Source organism: Manis javanica, chromosome 8 (assembly GCF_040802235.1).
Source record: "Manis javanica isolate MJ-LG chromosome 8, MJ_LKY, whole genome shotgun sequence".
NCBI lineage: Eukaryota > Metazoa > Chordata > Mammalia > Pholidota > Manidae > Manis > Manis javanica.
In genome coordinates this window covers 111,093,687-111,109,075 of record NC_133163.1, presented here as the reverse complement: position 1 = coordinate 111,109,075, position 15,389 = coordinate 111,093,687, and the positions used below count along the sequence as shown (strand labels likewise).

The following is a 15,389-nucleotide window of genomic DNA, read 5'->3' as shown; positions in this document are numbered from 1 at the left end:
ATTTTCCACCTGAACATATTAATCCACTTTTGGTCAAGTAGTTTTCTGTGTTGAAACTTATTTTAATAATAGCCTCTGTGTATTTTAAAGCATAAAATTCCTTCAATCTCCTTCTCTCCTTTGTAACTCCAATTAGAATATAAAATTGTAGAATGTAAATGATATATAGGTATAGGCATCTGTGAGTTATGTTCTTTAAAGCAATTACTGTGGACTTTCAAAAGTGGATAATACCTGCTGTATTATCTAATTGGTTTGTTTCTTCTATCATAAATGAGGGATTTGGGACTTTAAGTGCTAAGTGTTAATACAGCAGTATTACCTCTAGTGAAACCTTCACTCCAGTGAAAAAAATCTTAGTCTTAAGTAGACTTTGATCTTGTTAACACTTTTTAAAAGATGAAGAAATAAAACCTTATTAGGGATTTGGCCAAAATCAAACTTTTAACCTTGAAAATTATAAGGTTTGATGGAAACCCTTTTTCATCTTTTAAAATTATTTTTCCTTAGGTATTTTATGGTCCTCATTCAGGAAATGGCCTTAAAAGTTGATCAGGGATTTCTAGGAGCTATTACTGCACTGTTTACCCCAACAACTGACCCTGAAGCTGAAAGAAAACGGGTAACAATTTTTATTTCTTGGGAAAATTATAAAATAAGCAAAAAATTATTTGAACTAACTGTAGTAGAGAAAAAAATTAAAATAGGAATTCTTGATTTAATTTTTTTCAGACAAAGTTAATCCAACAGGATATTGATGCTCTGAACACAGAATTGATGGAGACTTCAATGACTGATACATCAATTCTTAGTTTCTTTGAACATTTCCATATTTCTCCTGTTAAGGTTTGTTGTAATTATTATTTTGAAAACTTGGCAGAATTGTTGTAGAACTCTTAAAGGGTTTGTGTACAAATGTGTGTTTAGATTTGCTGCATCCAATATTTTGTAGGAATTTTGTTTGATTGATTGAAATAATTAAGACAATTCTCTGTAACATATGTATGACCATGATTCCCGCAGAGAAACCACCAGAGCATGTTCTCTAGTCTTGAATTAATAACCCCTTTATTCAAGGAAGAAGCTGACAAAAGCATTTCTTAATTAACCGAGGAAGTAGTCACCAACGTTTAATGTTTTGGTTGCACTTTGTAACTACTATCACTGTTTAAACAGTCTAAACAGAAAGCTATAATGGGTGCCCTAACCAGAATGTGAAAACGCTGAAGTAGGTATTATACTGTTGATGTGGTGTTTTTCACCCTTCCAAAATTTGATTGTAACTAAGGGAGTGGAAAATTGGATACCTTTCACTTGCCTGATCTTGTACTTTATGAACCCATTTTCTTTTTTCCTTTTGTTCTTTTTAGGTTTTATAGGGGGAGGTGACTTCTTAGTAAATTCACAAATGCTATCAACCATAATGTTCTAAACTTGTGTAATGAGCCAAATTTACAATTAAGTAACTTTAAAATATCGATGATCCTTTACATTCTCAAAAACTGTTTACAGAACATTATTTTCAATTGCATTCAGCAATCCATTCAGCTAAGTGAATGGATTTATGAAATGGAATTATTGTTTTAAATTAATGTACTAGTTTGTTGATATCCGACATACCCATAGTGTTAGGTTTCACATTGACAGTGTTCTATGTGGTAGGTTGTACACAATTTGTTTTTCATTATATATTAGTGAAAATCAGTTATTTATGAGATTGAACAATGCCTTCAACAAAATATTTACTGAATGCTTATTATGAAAGTAGCTGTGGGAGATATAAAATGACATCATGGAGTCTATCATCTAGGGTGGTATTAAAAATTGATAATTTACCTATTTGTGTTGTTAAGCATATGGGGAATTATGCCATAAAGTTGAACAATTAAGATCATAAACCATAGTTATTTTCTTATTCCATGGTGACTTTATCCTAGGGAAAGACTGGATCTCTGTTACCTAAGCTTATCTTTGCTGGATCTCAATACTCACTGACTCTGCAGATGGGCAGAAGTCCACATCAAAGAAAAAAACCTGGCCTTATCCCAAGTCTGCTCTTTTAAGCCTACTGTTAGCTAGGTAAAATGTCTAGGGAATGGCAGAATGAGAAAGGAGAGTCATCTGCTTTATTACACAGGTCGAATTACCTTTTGCCTATATTTTTTGGCACTATTGCGCTAATGATGATACAGCACAAAGTTGAACAAGCTAAATGGGAAAGTGAAAATCACATGTTTAAGTACTGAGTTAAGGGAGTCTGACAGCCTTATTAGTCTTTAAAAAATTTATTGAGCAGCTTGCTAATTGTTGCCATAATTGTCATGTTATCATTACCTATTGTTATTACATAATTATAACACAATTTTTATTAATTATTGCCATAAGTTATTTACCTTAATTGGATGAAAATAAATGATTATTCGTTATTTTGACTGGTGGACTACTTGTGTGCAAGTTCACATGTTTTTCTTCTTCCAATGATTATAGTATTTTTGTAGAGTTTGGGGCTCTTCCCTATAAATACAATGGTATTTGTACCTTTGAATAAAACAGCTCTATTTTTGGAGCAGACTAACTTGTATTTTATCAAAAAGTAAACACAAGAATTAGGTACTAATGGGCTATTTTGTGTTATGTGTAGAGTCACAAATACTTTGTCTAGGATTGAAAGACAAAACATTTGTATCTTGAAGATCTGGTTCTGATGCATATAAATTTTCTGGTTTTGTTTTCAACTTTCATTTATCAAATACTGTTTTTTCTCCTAGTTGCATTTGAGTTTGTCTTTGGATTCTGGAGGTGAATCAGACAAAGAAAAACAGGAAATGATTGCAATTCATTCTGTCAATCTGCTATTGAAAAGCATAGGAGCTACTCTGACTGATGTGGATGACCTTATATTCAAGTAAGATTTACGTTGAGGCTTTTGTACCGAGGTTATGTTTCTGGATATTGATTCTCTCCATTTGTGTTAAATGTATTCCTAGACAAATTATAATTCTTTCTGTTTATACTTGGTCCCTGTTTAATTATACTCTTTAGAAATGCTTTTTACTCACAAAGATAAGGTTAAGAGCCTTATATTTTCTTAAGTTGTTCATATCTAGATAATTGATATAGACTTAAAGTTGAATTATTTTAGTAGTATATTATAAATTGACCGTGTTTTAAAACAGCAATAGGTAACAGTAGGTTGAGATTTCAGTATAATCATATGGCAAAGTAGAGAAAACTCCCTGCAGCATTTAATAGGAGAGTATTTATGTGTGTGAGACTCATACAAATTCAGTGAATGCTTACTGAATTGAATATTCAGCAGTGGTATTGGGACAGATAGTTACCTTGGAGAAAAAAATCATTTTACATCATTTACCTCACTTGTAACTATCAAATTTCATAGAAATGTAAGGATTAAATATAAAATTCAAATTGAAAAGAAGAAAAAGTAGATGTTAATTGCTATCATATCTCTGAATAAAGCAAGAATTTCTAAAAGTCTGAAACAGTGGAAACATTCCCAATGGAATATACGAAATATACTTGACTACATCAAACTCAAACATGTTATAACAAAATCAGTGAAAACAATTAAAAACTGAACTGGAAAAATACAATGATTATGACACAGAGAGAGGATTAATAGCATTAATATTAAACATTAAGAAAAACTAAAGATTTCAATGCCATAATTGCCAGAGGACAATAAGAATTCCCAAAAGGTAAGATAACAGTTGGCTGATAGGTATTCGAAATGTTCAGCTTTATTATATCAAAGAATATATGCAAATTTAGCAAATTATCAAAGATTTCAAAGTATGAGCAGTCCTAGCACTAGAGATGGGAGTGGGTCCAATAAACTAAAAAATGGGCTTTTCTTTTTTTTTAACTATTTGTATGAGTGGAAAGTGATATATATCAACAGACTTAAGTGTTCATGTAGTTTTCCACTCAGTAATTCCTTTTTTGGGAATTCAGTCCAAAAAATAATCTTGAAAGGCAACCAAAGAATTACATTCAAGATGTACACATGGCAACATTACTAATTATTGCCAAAATCTGGAAATGTCTGGTAGTGTGAGAACTGTTTGCTATGACACTACCACATAATGGAATGATATGCATTCATTATAAATGATTACATAGAATTTTAATAACATTGAGAGTTATTCACAATGTCAAGTGTATGAAATGCATATAAATGTTTAAAATGTTTTTGAGTTGTGTAGAAAAGAAAAGAAAGAATTCAAAGTGGGAAATGACGAGAAGAAAAAACTTAAAAATCCACTGTGTGGTGGGATTATGCTTGACTCTTTTCACTTTTTACCTCTTTATGTATTTATGAAAAACTTGCATGAGAATACACTGTTTTTATAATAATTCTGTTACCATAATAAGATCTCACACATAAGTGTGGCAAATGTATACAATGAATTGTAAAATATTTAACAATGAATAATTTATCATTGAAATTTTAAGTCTTTTTTTTTTTCAATATATAATCTTAGTACCTTTCATCCTTTCTCCTCCCAGACTTGCTTATTATGAAATTCAATGTCAGTTTTACAAGAGAGATCAGCTCATGTGGAGTGTTGTTAGACATTACAGTGAACAGGTAATTTCCTATTTTAGTAGCTCATAAGGAATACACTTCATAACATCAAAACAAAACATTTGTTTGTGATTTCACAGTATGCAGTTTACCTTAGTTCACAATCTCATTATTTAGTAGTTTTCTTGAATGATTAATTTCTATTTCTTTGGTTATTTCCCACCATATATACCTTTTAAAAAATTTCCTCCAGTGCATTTTTCCCTTTGCAATTATACTTTTACCACTTTGGGAGAGAATAGTCATTTAGGAGTCATTACACTTTATGTATTCTATGCCTAGTTTCTAAGCATAGTCTAATAGAATTGCAAGAGGAATTTTAAGCCAGGTTTCTCCTCATGGCTTAGTTACTCTGTGGATCAGGACATATGCACAGAGACAGAATAGTTGTATGGGGCACTAGGGTACCATTGTTATACCGTGGTGATGTTTCCCTTCCCTTCCCTTCCTCTGCTGGAAGGTTCTTTTTCCTATGGTGTATAGTTATAGCTAGTACATGTTCAAATAAGGATATATTTTCATTTGCTTTTTGTTTTATTATCCTCCATCTAGTATCACAGTTAGTTATAATAACACAATAATAATAAAAAGTAAGTAACAACTAAATTTCATGTTCATTTAATACGCATACTTAAACATACAAGGCAGCTGTATTATTCTACCTCCCATTTTATTGATGAGCACTCCAAGGCCTGTAGAGACCAAGTGACGGGTCCAAGGCTACATAACTGCTTGGTGGCAGACTCTGCCTCCAGCCTCGTTCTGTGCATTTTGAAAGCCCCTTGTAAGTACTAGCATAATCCTGGCACATAGTGAAAGATCAATTAATGGACATTGTGGTGGTTATTCTGAATAGCTTTCTTTTAACAACCAGTAATTTAATCAGTACTCCCCTTTTTTCCAATTGCATAATGATATTGTTTCTTGTAACAGTTGTAAAGACTTAATTTACTTTTTTTTCCCTTCAGTTTTTGAAACAGATGTATGTCCTTGTATTAGGCTTAGATGTGCTTGGAAACCCATTTGGATTAATTAGAGGTCTGTCTGAAGGAGTTGAAGCTTTATTCTATGAACCCTTCCAGGTATTGTTATTTTATTTATTTTCAGTATAGGTCTGGAAAAATGATGTTTTATTCTTTAATGACAAATAATTTGTATTTTACTATGGATCTGGAAACTAAGATGTTCAAATAAAAATATGTAAACCTTATATTTTTATTTAAAATTACTTGAGATGACATTAAAAGATTGTTTTAGAATTAGCTGAGCACTTTGAGTGTCTGGGCTGTAAAACATGCCCACATGTCCAGGATTTAATGTAGATCAAGGAAGAGCGCTAGGTAGACCAAGACCCCTTCAAGACTGTGTCACCACCACGGAAAGGATGATAGGGCATTAAAAACTGACTTTGTTTCATATTCAGTATTTTCTCTAACCTGTTTGCCTCCATTTAAAGTATTCAGAAGCCCAAATCAGTGAAGGTTTTTGAAGAAACAGCGTAGAGAATAAATGAGAGAACCAGAGAGCTATAGCTCTGTGGGCACTTGGTCGTATTACCAGAGAAGCTTGCTGTAGCAGCCTAGTGGAACTTGGTCCTGGGAGGCCAGCCTCAGATTGTGATTGACGTCAGAGATTCACTCCTGTCCAATTTTTGTCATTTTAAAGGGTTTACTGAGATCATGTGGGTTGAAAGTATCTTCAGACACCATAGGTGTTCTATCAGGTTTGGGTTAGAGGGTGAAAACTATATCATAACAATGTTTGTGGATCTTTATAGATTCTGTGTTTTAAATGGAAACCCTAAAATACTAGATGAAAGTCTTAAACTTATTTAATTGTAAATAATAATTTTTTTTTGGCCAGGGTGCTGTTCAAGGCCCGGAAGAATTTGCTGAGGGGTTAGTGATTGGAGTAAGAAGTCTCTTTGGACACACAGTAGGTATGTATCACATATTTGTGTATATGAATATATATATATATATATTTTTTCATTATGGTTATTATAATATGTATAGTTTATGAAAAACAAATGATAAATAATAAAAGAAGGATCACTTTTCTAATAATCTATTAAAAGATGTGTTCCTTTGTCTTTAAAAGGAAAATAATTTAACACTGACTTGCTGGGTTTTTTTTTTATGTCTTTGTGTGTTGAATCAGTATACTTTAAATAGTTTTATTCTTAGGGGAAAGGAAATATATGAATTTCTGAATTTTTATATATGACAATTCTTAAGCACCTGCTTAATTGTGTGCTTTGTATTGTGGTACTGCTCTTTAAAGAAACCATGTGACTTACTTCTCGGGGCGTTTTGATAGGTGGTGCAGCAGGAGTTGTATCTCGAATCACTGGTTCTGTTGGAAAAAGTTTGGCAGCAATTACAATGGATAAGGAATATCAGCAAAAAAGAAGAGAAGAGATGGGTCGACAGCCTAAAGATTTCGGAGACAGTCTGGCCAAAGGAGGAAAGGGCCTCCTGCGTGTAAGTCTCCTGTTGAAATTTCAAGAAGCATCCAACTTTTGTATACACTTTAGAATATGTACTGTAGCTGGTTGTTAAAATTCAAGTACTACTTGTGAGTAAAGGTCTGTCAGAGTAGCAGTAGTAATTTGTAGACTTTTCTGTTTACTTTTTTACTCTCCTTCCCCATTATCACCATCACATATATTCCTCAGATCTCAGACCTACTTTGGCTCTTGAGCTGAAGTGAAAACTATGATGTCAGGTTAGCAATATTGTAGAAGGAAAGGAAGTAAAACAGAGAAATATGGTAACTGATGGTAAGTAGAGGGGGAGGAGTTCTTCAGTACATCATCAGCTGACCATTTCTGTGGAAGGGAAGTGTAGAAGTTGAATGTTATAAACCAAGAGCTGCCTTTCACTACTTCTCAGTACTTTAAAGATTATACATAAAAATTAAATTACTGTTTAATTATACAGGTAACATATGAATATTCTCCTTATAAGTTGTTATAAGAACTTAAGACGTTCTCCTTTTAGTAAGTAATGAAAACATAGGGTAAGGCTATATAGTACTCTCTGATCACCCCTTATCTCTTCTCAGAGGTGTGTAATCATTTCAGTACAGCGTGTATCCTTTAGTTCTCTTTCTGTGCATTTACACAACATACAGGTAGTTTTAGTCACTACCATTTCTCAACAATTAGAATTGTATAAACATGACTGTTTTTAATTTTGGAAATTCTGTGTTTGTGCAGTGATTTATAATAGGTGTTTTCTAAAGTGCTTTATTTGTCAGCTTATTTGCTAACCTTCAGAGGTCCTTTCATTTTCAATTGTCTACACTTCCACTAAATTATGAAACAATTTCACTAAAATTTATTAGATCATAGGGATTATTTGGCTTAATTCACTCGTTTTAGTGATATGGAAATTGAGTCTTAAAAATGTTGAGTCAACTGCCTGTGGTTACATACCTGATTGGTGCCAGAGCCAGATGTAGAATCTTTTCACCTGCTTTAATATTACTTCTATTATAAAATTACACTTCCACGAGGTGCTTTCACTTAAATTTGCTGGTATGTTTATAGAGACCTCTAGTGGTTGGCTGACATTAAGCACCTTTCATTCTGTGATTTCTCTTCAAGGGAGTTGTTGGTGGAGTGACTGGAATAATAACAAAGCCGGTAGAAGGTAGGTTGAGATTTTCTCTTCCTGTACAAAGTCTGAAGAGCTGATACATAATAAACATAGTAGATGTTATTGCTACGAGTTATGTGGTTGAAAGAATTTCTAATTTTATATTCATAGTTTTAAATCATTTAATGAATATACTTTGCTCAAAAAGAGAGATTGAGTACTAGACTATAATTCAGACTTTGAATGCTATTTCCAGCAGGACCATAGTTAAACTGGATTCCTTTGAGCCCTCAAAAGCAATTGACTTTATTTTGTTTTGTTGATTAAAAAAGTACTTTATTCAGTACATCCCTAACAAAATCCCAGTTAGCATCTCCACAGAAATGGACAAGCTGATTCTAAAATTTATGGGGGAATTCAAGAGACCTCAAATAGCCAAAACAATCTAGAAAAAGAAGAACAAAGTTGGAGGACTTACACTATCCTTTTTAAAAATGTACTAGAAAGTTATGGTAACTAAGACAGTATGGTATTAACATACAGATAGACATATAGATCAGTGGAATAGAATTGAAATTCCAGAAATAAACCCTTACATTTATGGTCAATTGAATATCTGACAAGGATGCCAAGATAAATACATAAAGAAGGAATAACTTTTTCAATAAATGGTGCTGGGACAATTGGATATAAATGTAGTATTATGTATATGACCCAGCAGTTCCACTCCTAGGTACAGTGTAACCTAGAAAATTGAAAACCTGTTCCCTCAAAAACTTGTACATTTATGTCCATAGAAACACAAATCAAAATAGCCAGAATGTACTAGCAACCAAAATGTCCATGAAATAATACATGAATAAACAAAATTTGGTATATCTATACAATGGGATATAATATGGCTATTAAAAAAAAATCAAGTACCTGATAGAAGATGGATGAACCTTGTAAACATGGAACTAGTAAAAAAAGCCAGTCACCAAAGAGAACCTACTGTATGATTAATGTTTGTAGGCAATGTCCAGGATAGGCAAGTCCATAAAGATGGAAAGTAGATTAGTGGTTGTTTAGGTCTGGGTGAGGGGAAGAAGGAGGTAAATTGCATATTATGAGATGGGGAGGGCTTAGGGAGAAATGGGGAACAATTGCTAATTAGTTTGGGGTTTCTTTCTGAGCTGATACAAATATTCTAAAATGGACGTGGTCATTGTTGTACAATTCTGAATATACTAAAAAACATAATTTGTATACCTAAGTGGGTGAACTACATGGTATGTAAATTATATTTCAGTAAAGCTCTTTAAAAAAAAAGTACATTACTTAAAACAATCTCCTGATTGTAGGCATCAAAACAGAGAATATTTTTTGGTCAGTTCTTAGACATTTCAGTCACAAGTACTGACAAAACTCCTGGATCAGTAGTTATAAAAACCTTGAACTTCAGGATTACCTGGAGGGCCTGTTAAAACACAGATTGCTGGGCCCCTCCACTTCCAAAGTTCTATTTCAGTAGGTTTGTGGTGGGGCCTAATAATTTACTTTTTAAACACACTTTGAGAACCACTGTTTTTTGTTTGTTTGTTTGTTTGTTTAACATGTTAGGCTTAAGTTTAATTTACTTAGCCAGATTAGAAGCTTACTGTGTCAAACAGCTCAATATTTGGCTCAGGCTTTTGTTGAGATCAAACTTGATTATTTAAAAATCTCTCTCTCTCTCTCTCCATATATATATATATATATAAAAATTCTTTGTCTTTGGTTTTATGAAGGTGCCAAAAAGGAAGGAGCTGCTGGATTCTTTAAAGGAATTGGAAAAGGGCTTGTGGGTGTCGTGACTCGTCCAACTGGAGGAATCATAGATATGGCCAGTAGCACCTTCCAGGGAATTCAGAGGTAATTAAGTGCAGACTGTATGCATGGTGGATCTGTGTGCTGTTTGGTTCTGGAATAGATAAATGGGTTATATTACTTGCTATTAAGGATATTAAGGTCTAATTGAAAGCTAAGACAGGCTCACAATGTGGAATGCCACCAGAATGAGGAGAACTTTTTTATGGCTCAATTTCTCTTTTATTCAACAAATGTTAATTGACATCTACTACTTGCAAGGCACTGTGCTAGACACCACAGATATGAAGAGTGGATGACCTGATCCTTGCCTTTATTTTCATTTTTTTTTTTCTTTAAGAAAAAGCGGGAGAGCTTGGAGTCAGTCAGACTTGGTTTCAATACTTGTCACATTATTTTGGATAAGTTATTCAAAATTTTGTATCAAATATGAAAGATAATGCATTAATACATTCTTTAATCAGATATTTGTATTATTTTGAAAAATTCTCATGTATTTTCTTATACTTATTTTGTTGTCTTGTACAGGGCAGCAGAATCAATTGAGGAAGTGTCCAGCCTCCGTCCACCTCGCCTGATCCATGAAGATGGTATCATTCGCCCATATGACAGACAGGAATCCGAAGGCTATGATTTATTTCAGGTATAAGTTCTATTCTTCATGGTCATGACTGATACTTAATTTTTTTAAATTGAAGTATGGTTGATATAGAGTGATATTTAATTCTAAAGATTTTTAGGGCCAAGATGTCATGGTTGTTGTTAGAATTCTTGATTCATGAACTTTTTTAAAGATTACCCAAGGAACATGGTTTTTAGAGTAGAATTTGATCATTTTGTTTTGTATTTTGGCTTACTGTATTAAATGGAATAACTGATAATATTTTCTCTGCACAGGAGCAAAGGTTTTTGTGCAGCAAGGATAACATTAAATGAAGTCATAGGCATTATTACTAGGGTGTGGTAACTCATTTAGTTAACATTGTTAACTTTGGCTTCCTGCTTTGTAGCTAATTGTTGTAATTTCAGTGCTGCCTTTTCTCCCAAGCAAATTAATTTATTTGGACTACTCTGTTAATCTAGATTTATTTCGGTAAACAGAAGCTGGAGAAGAGAAAAAAGATTATATGCAATTATAATCTTTATAAACCTTAAAAAAAATTTAATGGTTTTTTGCTTTTACTTAAGTTTTAACTACTGTATTTAAGTAATACATATATAATATATAAGTTGCTATTCTCTTTGACTAGCTTTCCCTCAAAATGAACTTATTAATTTTTTCCAACTATGTCTTTAAAATAGAATGATTCTTCATTGTTCTTAGCCTTTGGTTTTTATTGTATGTACATTTTCTCTTTCTGCATGCTTCTAACTATATTTTCTTTCTTTTTCTGCCTACACAGCAAGAACTGGAAATACAGGAGTAAATGTTTCCTATACTACTACTTGATTTCATCCTTAAAAATCAAAACAAACTGTGGTATTAACTGACTGTCTTTGATTTATTTAGATTGAGAGTCCATTTTAATGAAGTTTTCTTTACAACTCTCACCTCTGTCTGAACTTTTTATTGTAGTGGCTTGACTACAAATAAAAATATGGTATTCCTCGTAGTACTGTACAGGAATGAGAGATCAAAATAAAAGATTAAAGGATTCAGGACATCAACTTTCTTCTCCATTTAGTTTGTAAATGACTCTTGTGAGCTCAGAAGCAGATACTTTTACTATCATTTTGAAAATCTTGTCTTGCGGTATTCATGTGCATTTCAGGTAAAGTTTAAAACAAGAAGGGCAATTACCATGTCCAATCTATTATGTGTTTTATATGTTGGTGAGTCTTGATGATGGAATTACATAACTGTGTTTCACAAATCACTCTAAATTTACTCAAGTTATGGGACTACTACCTGGGACCTATTTTTAGTAATTGAGGTATTATTTTCTCAGGTCTATCCTTAGACCTCAAATAAGAGTTGGCACATGAATTTTGAGAGTATGTTCCCATAATCTCTAGTTTCTTTTTTAACATCTCAATACTCTTGCTAGATAAATGGCAGTCATTTTATAATTATATTACATACATTCTCAGCCTTTAGTATTTATTTTCAAAAATTGAATCTCCTTATCAGTTATCCTATTTCACAGTTATTAATTTTAACTAACATAAATAAAAGTTGAACATGTAATTAGGCAAATTACTTATATGGCACTTGAATTTATAGATAATTTTATTATAAGAAACCAATGGTTTTTACTTTTAAGTCCTGAGATAGGTTCAGTATCTTCATAAGAACAAAAATAATTATAAATATTACCATTTTGAAATTAGTACTCCCCATAGTTAATTTTCAAAGTAAGTTATGTGTTGATTTCTCTATTTTATAAATCATAAAAGTATTTAATTTGATAAGCAGCATCTTACCTAGGAACTTTCATTTTTCCCCCAAAATTAAAAACAAAGTATAAACTTAGTGTGTTGTATATTTGACAAAGCTGTAAACACAGAACTGTTCAGTTGGATTATTTATTTTTAAACTATAGTTATGAAAGGAATAAATTGAATGCTTCATATTTAAAACAAGTACCTTAAAAACAAAAGAATGATATCCAAAGACCAGCCTGAAACTGTAGCTAACAAATTTTTCTTGTGCCTAGATAACTGAGGGTTGACAAAATATCACCATTTGTACAGTTTCTATGAAAATCAACACAATAACTATTTCAAGATGCTGTCTTAAATCACCACTAATAATTACCCTTTCTTCTTAGGTGAAAGTAATGATTTTTAGTTTTCTTGGATATATTGCAGTCTTAATGAGGTTCACCTTTTGGGAAAATGTATAACTTGTTAAAATTTTTTTCTTTACTTACTGTGCTTTTTGTTTGTTTAGCTCTTTACGTTACTAACCTTTTCCTTGTGTTTGATGACCTTTTTTACAACTGCATGTCCGTAAGCACAAAACTTCAAGAGACTTATTAGCTAAATATAGTCATCTTGTCTGATTTGTTTTTGTTAAGACATCAGACAACCTTTTAAACTTTAATATATTATTATAGTTAGAGGAAGAATAGAATGATTGTATATTAATTAGAAGGCTTGGTAATTCTTTTCCACAAGTGACAAGGATAGGTATGGATAACTAAGAAGTGTAGGCTGTTTCATCCCTTGCCCATCTTGCTGCAGTCAGCTAGGTATGAAACATGTTATCTGGACTATGCTGGCATACAAAAGAAGTGAGACTTCTGTCCTTAAGGGACCAATTATAACAAAATCTGTACATCTTAAAGAGCACTAGAGTGTAAAATTATGTCCTCAGCCATTACTGTAATATCAGGACATTCTAAATAACTTATTTGGGAATCTTCTGATTTATACTGTTTTCTTTTTCTCCTGAAAAATTACTGTGCTGTATTCTTTAATACTCAGCTTTGAAAGTTACTAAATCACATACTGTGCTTTCATAGCATGTACTCTTCTACTTAACCTCTCTTCTCCTAGGATGATTACTGCTTACACATGCAATATAGACATTTACACACACATTTATTATATATATATATATATATATATATATACACATACACACACACATATATATATAGCCAATTTTTATATAATATTCATCTTGGTTCACATACTTATCATATAACATATTAAATGATGTTTCTTGCTTTTTCATTTTAATTATATTTTCCATGGTCATAGAAATGATTCATTCTTAGTTCTTGCATTACCATATATTGAGATAATCTTCTATTGTGTATTTGACCATTCCCAGTTCTTGACATGAAAGTAGTTGCTGTTACTTTACTAAGAGTAATAATGCCATCAAAAGCATCATTATACCTATAGCTTTTGATCTTGTATTATTATTTCTATCTTATTGCATTTCTATCTTGTATTATTTCCTTAGAATTTACTTGAAAAAGTTAAATGCTCTTGCTAAATATTGTTAATTCCTCATGTTGCATTTTGGGAAGGGAGAGTGAATATTTTATCAATTAATCTGATCTCCTGCTGCCACCAATGACTGAGTATCTTCATCTGAATCTCACAGTGTTGTGGATTTTAGTAGTGTTGAAAACAAGGTTTCTATAGTCCATTATAATGAAAAATTATACTTTAAAAGCTTTCAATGGTTTAAAAGCACAATAGCCTGATAACTAATGAAAATGCAGACAAGATGGAAAGTGGATAGTACCTCTTGTATAGTGCACATCAAATCTAAGTATTTTAACATATTTAAATTCAAAGCTGAATGTAAATGTACTAAATTATTATAGTCATTTCTCATTTTTTCTTTATTAAAGAAATTAAGGTGTAAATGTTAAAATCTTTTAGGTAATTCACACAGGCAAGATGTGAAACAAGTGACTGTTAAATTCCACCTCCCTCTGAGACTCATTCTGAAGATGAGACCCCAGTTTCTGGGAATTTATCTTCTTTGTTCATGGCTTTTCATAATTGTCAAGGAATGACTGGAAAGCAAGGATCTTTAAAATGTGTGTGTTTAAGCATTGGAATAATAACAAGAATGCTTTCTCTGCTTGTGATTATTATTGATTATGTTATCCTTTTAATAATATTGCTGTTGTACTCTTGGTTAGAAAATGTTAAGGTCTAATTTATTAGGCATGTTTATGTTCTGTATTTTCATGTATATTATCTCCTCGGGGATTTAATCATGCATTATAGATAATGTCAATATTTCATTAGCATTAACAATAAAAATAACTACTTTGTCGGTTTTTAATATGTGTTGTATAATTGTACTCACAATAGCTTTGAGATAGTTGGAAGAAATAAATGTATTTAAATGTGCTACTATTTATACTTGAATTATTTTATGCTTGCAATTGTCTTTAGCAATAAATTATGCCAGCTATTTAAAATCTTACAAATTCTTCATGTTTGTAATAGTATTATCATTATATTTTCTTTTCTATCAAAAATATAATTTGATACAAATATATGTACTTCTCATGCATGTTTAATCTGTAAAACCAAATATTTAAAACATTAATATCATTTATTTTGGAATTTTATTATGTGGTCATCTACAATCAGTGGTTCTTACCATTCAAGAAGGATCACAGATCCCTTCAAAAAATCTAATGAAAAATTTGAACTGTCCTTTGAAAAAAGTTGCAGAACCACATTTTCAAAATTTTATATTCTGTTTTAGGTGGTTTGTAGACCTCCCAAAGTCTTTCCATGGACCCATGGAAAGCCATTAAGGGGTCCCATTAAGGGGACCCATTAAGAACCCCTCTAATGATAATGTGGCAGTTTTTATGTTAGCATATGTTCATATCCCATTAATGAAA

At 31.9% G+C, this 15,389-nt stretch overlaps 1 protein-coding gene across 7 annotated transcripts in view; it reads left to right on the top strand.

Annotated features, from left to right (window-relative positions):
- Nucleotides 1-15,389, top strand: part of VPS13C (vacuolar protein sorting 13 homolog C) — a 196,400-nt gene that overhangs the window by 162,482 nt on the left and 18,529 nt on the right. For 3 of the 7 annotated variants that reach the window (XM_037004257.2, XM_037004258.2, XM_037004256.2), the window contains 10 exons: nt 511-622; nt 733-846; nt 2,769-2,905; nt 4,531-4,612; nt 5,578-5,691; nt 6,473-6,548; nt 6,929-7,092; nt 8,220-8,265; nt 9,981-10,104; nt 10,588-10,702. In XM_037004257.2, the coding sequence (XP_036860152.2) occupies nt 511-622; nt 733-846; nt 2,769-2,905; nt 4,531-4,612; nt 5,578-5,691; nt 6,473-6,548; nt 6,929-7,092; nt 8,220-8,265; nt 9,981-10,104; nt 10,588-10,702 (1,084 nt within the window). Of the gene's footprint in view, nt 1-510; nt 623-732; nt 847-2,768; nt 2,906-4,530; nt 4,613-5,577; nt 5,692-6,472; nt 6,549-6,928; nt 7,093-8,219; nt 8,266-9,980; nt 10,105-10,587; nt 10,703-11,462; nt 12,831-14,403; nt 14,884-15,389 lie in introns of those variants that run through there. The other 4 variants (XR_005057547.2, XR_005057550.2, XR_012120726.1 and 1 more) reach the window with 3 other exon arrangements.